The sequence below is a fragment of the Chenopodium album genome, chromosome 8, assembly GCF_948465745.1.
Source record: "Chenopodium album chromosome 8, dcCheAlbu1.1, whole genome shotgun sequence".
In the NCBI taxonomy this organism is placed as follows: Eukaryota; Viridiplantae; Streptophyta; class Magnoliopsida; order Caryophyllales; family Amaranthaceae; genus Chenopodium; species Chenopodium album.
In genome coordinates, this window is record NC_137841.1 from 59,742,747 (window position 1) to 59,750,067 (window position 7,321).

A 7,321-nucleotide genomic window follows, 5' to 3' on the forward strand; every position below is an offset into this window, starting at 1 on the left:
TAGCGAAAAAAAGGATTTTAAGTCAAAATGAAAAAAGTGTTATGAGCAGGGTTTTTGTTTTTATTTATTTTTTTCATTTTATTTTTACTTATTGGCCCACAAATTATCAAATGAACAACCATCAACTTAAATTTACCAAATACTTTTATAAATAACTAGCTTAAACAACCAATTTAAAAACTTATTATAAATAGTCAAACATTTCAACTATCAAACCAGTCAAGTGAACTAACCGACCGCCAATGCCCAAGTGCGAACACCAATTGCCAAATTGCCAAACGAGGCCCGTAAAATTTGTACAACCATGAACCATGTCATTTGACATCCCAAAAAGAGCTTAAAAATTGCAACAATGGAGAGAAGTTCAAATCTACTGGATGAAGCTCTTGGAATCTTCCATAACAACTCATCTTCATCTTCTTCCTCACTTCCCAGTGGCAGTTGTGTGTTGATTGAAGATTGCGTCGAAACTAGCGGCGCTTTCGTCATCAATCACATCCTCAAGCGTTCTCTCTCTTCTTCTGCTTCTGTCATCTTCGTCTCTCTTTCTCATCCTTTCTCTCACTATGATCGCATTCTCCGAAAACACGTATGCCCCTTTTGTTCTTGCTATTGTCAATTTATTCCTTGCTTCTTGTTAATTGCATTCTGGATTTTCATTGTTTAATTGTTTTGTTTAATTTTTAGCACTTTGATGATTGTAGAATTTAAATTTCTGGTTTACATTGTGGTATAGCTTGAATTTGAACATTGATAATTAGGGTTTTACTGATAAGTTCTTAGTTTGTTATATTCTGGAAATTATTTCAATTTTCCTGCTATAAATTGTGGGTTTTGGTGTTTGTATTAAAATGAATTGAGATGGTTTATATAAGTTTGGAATTAAATGCAAAGTTATGGTCTGATTGATCACTAATTTGAATTTGCTAAGCTACTTGTATCATAGAATAAACAATTTCAAGCTACATTAGGCTGATGCTTAATTTTCATGGCGCCGTCGGGACTAAACTAGTGAAGAAAGTGTTTATAATGATTTTATGTGCATCTATAATGAATGAAGGAGAAATTTTTGTATTTCAATGGATAAGCAGTCGAGACTTACATCAGATGAAATTATATATGATGACTTGTATTTCCATAGGGGTAGTCATTGTTTCTTCTTGCTTTGCTTTTCGTTTCATGCTTGATTGGATGAAATGATAACATAGCTATTCCTTCCCCTTTCCGAATGGCTAATGTATTCTTCTTCTCGCTTTATTTAATGACTGATACTGTTTGTGAATGTTGGATATTGATATTTGGAGCTGTAACAGGGTTGTAATTTGGCTGCTCACCGCGAGAGTGGAAGGTTTTTCTTCTTTGACATGCTTATGCTAGGATGCACCGGTGAGATTTTCACATCTACGCTTGTTTTTTTTTTTTTTTATTATTATTTATTTATTTATTATTATTTTTTTTTTTTTATCGATCATTTTAACTAAGTTTGCAATCTATCCTACGCCTTGTTAATTCCATTTGTACCTTGCATGGTGTCAGAAGATATCTGTTTTTTCTTTATGTTTTTTAGGCCCTTGATCCTTTATATTTATGTTTATAAATAATAATGTATTAGAGTCACTTAGGAAATTAGATAAGGAGAACTAGTTTCATGCACTGAAAATCTGGTATTTATATCGATGGATATGTTAAGGTTCCAAAAAGTGTAATATAGGAGAGAATAGATTGGCATTATTATTTGGAAATGTAACATCTATTGTCACTCACTGGAAATGAGTGAATAGTATAACCTTTTCAGTTAGTAATGATACTTTTCCTCCTTCCAGAAGATAATCCCTTTGTATACATTTTTTTAAAGGCGTGTTAGTGATATAGGAGAAAGTGATGAGGAGAAAACAGTTCATGGAAGAAAGTTGGAATACTAAGATTTTAGAGAGGGAGATTGTCCTTTTGATTGCTTTGCGAACCTGCTAATTCAAGAGATTGCTAGGAATCAGATTAATCTAAACAGAAAATCAGAAAAATTAGCCCCAATGATAGTTTGTATTGATGATCAGAGTAACCAACAATACAGCTCCTTTCAAGAGGAAGGATTCTCTCCCAGTCTTTACTTCTCACTATTTTTGCATAATTCATCCCACTTACAACTTCTCTATTTATTACAAGATTCTAACAAACTTCCTTCCAGCTAAGAGAGAATAACAAACTAATCACAATTTACTTAATTACCCCGAAATCTCTAACAAATTTCATAACTGCATTCCACCTCGTCATTCAAGTTGCAACTGGATTATTCTTGGCCTTTCTACGAGCGTAAGTGATCACAGGCCTGGGCTGATTGGGCTGACTCCTTGCAGAAATTCTCAAGACTGTTGAGTTAAGATGGGTAATTTGATTGTCCATTGACAAATTTTCAGTTTTTGTTTTATGGCATGGTAGTTATACTAGCTTTTGAAGTATCTAAATCTGCTGCAATTATTGATTGGTTCCCCTCCTTGAGATTTTTATGAACTAATGTATTGGAAATATTTAATTTGCACTAGTCTTGAGTTATGGCATGGGGCTTGGTATGTGGACAAGACTTAAATAGGAACAGGAGGCTTAGGACTTGACTAAACTCATGTTGTTAAAAACTCATGTAGATATTTTGATGATTGATCCTAAATGGCCAGAGTAGATTGATTATAGACTTTGGCTTGTACTCAACTTTTACACTGAAGTATCTATTTCTGGATGTATAGGCCTTTATCAGGTTGAGACATATTAGGACCATCTATAAATTTATACTCTTAGAAGTTCTTGAAAATGCTCTTTTCTTCTCATTCTTTTTCTCTCTTTTCTGATTTATGTTTGTAACCAGACCAGAGCATGGGAAACATACAGTCTGGTGGGCTGATTGAGTTTTACGGGAAAATCCAAAAAGTTGTAGAAGACATTATTTCCAGTAATGGAAACAGTAAAAGTATCACTATTATGCTTGATGATTTCTCCCTAATCGAGGTCGCTGCCAAGGGCTCTTTCAATCACAGCTTGGACTTTCTGCGATATTGTTACACTTTGACTTCAGAATTTGTAAGTTGATACGTTTTTTCTTGGTCCATGCATTGTTGTTTTTGCTCCCCCTCACAACTTAAAGAGAAAGAGAATGCTTATTTTAGTGCATGCTGGAAGGTAGCATATTGGCTTTCTGAATTAGTTCCAACTTCCAACTAGATTAGTTCAGTTCCCATTCTGGTACAGTGTTAACCTTTGTACCTGCTAGTCATAACTCATAAGTGCTGCAGGCCCGTGACCTGGAAAAATCTAAGAGATGGTCAAGTACTATATGGTATTATACTTTTGGGCTTCATACTAATCTTGGTGTTTTTATTTTGGACATTTGAGGTTGCATTACCTAGGTTGAGGAGAACACAAATGAGAATAAAGAGAGTCGATTGACTGAAATTATACAAGTACAATGTTGATAAATGGAAGAACATAAATTTGGAAATTTTGTAATTCCTCTGTTCCATAAATATCATTTTTTAAATAAAAAAATAACTTTTACTTGTGGACCATTAAAGATATTAATCAATAAGGTTGTGTTGGGAAGTGTAAACCAATTCATGTTTTAATGATTTTGGAATGGAGGAAGTACTAATTAATTTATAATAAAACTCGAAAAGTAAGATGAAAAATATAATATAGGTCTTGGATTATGATGTAGAGAAAGTTGTTAAGCTCATGCCCTCTTTGAATAAAAGATTATCCATTGTGCACCTGCAACAGGCATGTCCTGCACCTGTTGACTCATATTGAAGTAAAGAGATCCATTGTGCACCTGCAATAAGCATGTCCTGCACCTGTTGACTCATATTGAAGTAAAGATTTTTTTGAAAATTTAAGATAATTTCACTATGACAATTCAATTATGAGTTTGATGTCTTGCACAATTCGATGCAATCCAGGTTCTCAATAAAGTATGTTTTGATCTTCTCATTCGCCTTTCTCCAGGGATGTTCCCTTGTGATCCTTAACCATGAGGATATGTATCTTGGAGAGGAAAGTTCAACACCCATTGTACAGATGGAGTACCTAGCTAACATATTGATTAAAGTTGAACCATTGGCGACTGGTCTGGCAACCGATGTCCATGGACAGGTATTTGGGCAAATTTCAGTATGTCTGTTAGTTATGCTAAATCTCAATGTTCTGTAATCTGTATCATCTTATACTTAGCAATCTTTGGCAAACTTATGAGATTATAAGCTGCTTGTTACTTTGTTAGATTCTCATGCATGAGTTTTTGGGTGGGGTGGTGCAAGATTTCTTTGCCAAATCTCTTATATGAAGCTGTTATAAAAAGTTGCTAGGCAAATGAAGCGATTGGCATAATGGCCACGCAGAAATTTGAATCTCCTCTCTAAATTTTGTTCTGCAACTTGCAGTTGACTATACTGAACAAAGGAATGCTTGACGAGTCAAGGAGTTCAGCAAACAAGGTACAAAATTTCCACTTTAAGCTCAAGGAGAATGGTATCGACTGCTTTTATCCAGGGACTAGGGCGTGAGGATAGAGACCTTGGTGCCGCCGTACAATTAAGTATTCATCTCATTGGTGTGAGAACAATAGAATGCTGAGGATTTGGAGCCTTGGAGTATAAATTTGGTTAATGGGATTTATGAATTGTTTACTTCTCATTTAATCCTTGTAACAGAATGCATGAAATTTCCCTTGCGGGGTCTTAATTAATCAACTTATTTTCACTAAACAAGAGATTTTAAGTTATAAAGCAATTAGAGCAACAAATAATGTCCACAGTTTTGATTACAGATCTAGTTCAGTTACAAGTGTTTTGTGTTCAGACAACCAAAAGAGAATATACATTTTTTGGACTGTATGAGTAACATCAAATATTCTATTTAATACATCATTCGTTTTTAAAGTTGCAAGTTAATTCCTCCGTTACACATTATGTGCAACAAACCTTGTTGCACATTTCCCAAGACAAAATTTCTTAATAGGATGATTAAGAAAGTGAAGGATTTGTGATTAAGGGTAGGAGAGAGAAAGAGGGAAAATTAATCAACCACCACCATCACCTGCCATGCCTCTCTCTGACACCACCCACTAGCAGCAACATCCACCACGCCCACCACCCACCAGCAGCAACATCTATCCACCACCACCCACTCCTTGAAACCACCACTACCACCCTATCATGTAACCACTCCCTCGTCACCACCATGACCCGAAACCCCAACATCCAAATCACACCAACACCGCAACTGTAACCACCGTACCCAATCACCCAAAACTCACCCCAGCCAAATCGCAACAACACCGCAACCGTAACCCAATTTCACAGCCAATCGGCGGTGGTTGTGAGAGAAAAAAAAAAGAAAAAAAAGAAAGGGAAGCAATAACAAGGTTCGTGGTGGCTGGAGAATTTAGGGAATTTCGGGCGGAGTAAGGTGGTGCTTAGGTGGATTCGGGGTTAGGGGGTGGGGAATTTCGGGCTGGGTTGTGGCTGTGAGAGAAGAGTGAGAATAATAGTGGAGGTGGTGGCGGCGGCAATGGCTAAGAGGGAGGTGAGAGAAAACTTGGTGATGAATCTGATGATGGTGGTGGATGTGATTGTGAGGGAGGAGAGAGATTGGGATTAAGGGTAAATTATGAATGAATTAATGTAGGTTAATATCTTAATAACATATAATCTTATTCATTAAGGTGTGTTACTGAAATTAAGTAAGGGTAGTTTGGTCATTTTACACAAAAAATTTTACCACAAATGGAAATATTTACTTTGTTGCACATAATGTGTAACATCCATTTATGGAAATTGTTGCACATAATGTGTAACGGATGAAGTAATTTTTTATGTTAATGCATAAATTCTATCACTAATGTAGTAATGTTCCTCAATAAGAGCTTCACTTTGTATTTTCCAAATACAAAGTGAACTGCCAAAGCTTCACTTTGTATTTGGAAAATACTATACATTAAGATCCCCATGTATGTTTTTCCTTCAGCCTTCAGGTGAACTGCCAAAGATAGACATGAGAGAGAAAAGACCTCATTAACTCAAGTCATGAACGGGGATGGACTAAGATTTAGCTGCCTCCTCGAACCCCTTCTCCTTACGTAATACCTGCCCCTTCACCACCACCACCACCGGACCTCTTTTCACCACATTATAACATTGATTTTTTCCATAAACATCCTTTCAATCAATGTATTTACATGTTCTAATTGAACCATAAAGAAATTCTGATACCGAACCAAATGTAGATTTGCATTTAACTCAAACATAACTTAATCTTAATGACCCAATTATAGATTGGATTATGCTAATACTCTTAGAATGTTTGGATCAGCTAAGGATAAGGTCCAAGAGAAAACAAGGTATAAATACAACAAAGAATTTTTAGTAGTAAGCATGAAATTACAGTGATATTTACATAAATGAATAAATACAATTGTAACCATATCATTTTAATTTACAAACACAGGTAATATATCTACAATTCTTCCAAATCAATTGGTAAAACCCTGTTTTTGTAAAGAAATTTTTGCCTATCTTCCATTTCACATGTCAATTCCTCATCATCATTATCCTCCATGATTTTATATGAACCATAAATTTTGTTCATAACCAAATAAGAACCCACACCAAAAACCATCATACCAATGAAAAAACAACTGAACAAGATGTTAACCAACGCCTTACCGCGATGCAATGATTCGTGTTCATCACACTTAATCACATGCCGACCATAATGACCCAACTTCATTGAGCAACCTTTGGGAGCGAAATCCGGAGTCCATAGCATGAATCCCATGACAATGAGCCAAAGTCCTTGAAATATTATACCAAGTGACCTAATGTAGCACAACATGAAGCTCTTAGGCAACCATATGCTTAGAATAGTGGAAAATAGGCACACCATAACCACTAGTTGTTGGAGCAAATGGTATTGGCCCTCTAGGCCTACATGATCCGTTGTGTGGAAGTGAAAGAGGAGAAGCTCTTGGCCAAAGGCCATGGTCGCGAGGAAATGGCTCATATTGACATGAGCCTTGGTGCTAGGCCTAATTTTGTCAAGGATGATAGCAAAGAGAGCATGGAAGGAGAATGCCAAGGCAATGAAAGAATGCTCAAAATGGTGGAGATGAGTGGCTAGGATTGCTCCATTATGATCGAATGGCGAGCTATGGAGCTCCATGAAGATGAATATAGAACATCCACTCAAGATCAAGTAAAGTTCCAAATACCTTGAGAATGAGGAAGGAAACCAAGTATAGGATTTAACGCATTTTAGAATTGCATGGTTTTTTAGATGA

At 36.0% G+C, this 7,321-nt stretch overlaps 2 protein-coding genes across 2 annotated transcripts; one reads left to right on the top strand and one right to left on the bottom strand.

The window, feature by feature from the left end:
- Positions 1-256: 256 nt before the first annotated feature.
- Positions 257-4,924, top strand: LOC145556183 (elongator complex protein 6-like). The gene is made up of 5 exons (XM_081617826.1): positions 257-589; positions 1,314-1,386; positions 2,858-3,069; positions 3,991-4,137; positions 4,425-4,924. Exons 1-5 carry the CDS (start codon positions 353-355, stop codon positions 4,545-4,547), a joined length of 792 nt encoding a protein of 263 aa, XP_081473952.1. The 5' UTR covers positions 257-352; the 3' UTR covers positions 4,548-4,924.
- Positions 4,925-6,498: 1,574 nt separating this feature from the next.
- LOC145643103 (uncharacterized) lies at positions 6,499-7,023 on the bottom strand. Its single transcript, XM_081694265.1, has one exon. The coding sequence runs from the start codon at positions 7,021-7,023 to the stop codon at positions 6,499-6,501; it is 525 nt and encodes a 174-aa protein (XP_081550391.1).
- Between the last annotated feature and the right edge of the window lie 298 nt (positions 7,024-7,321).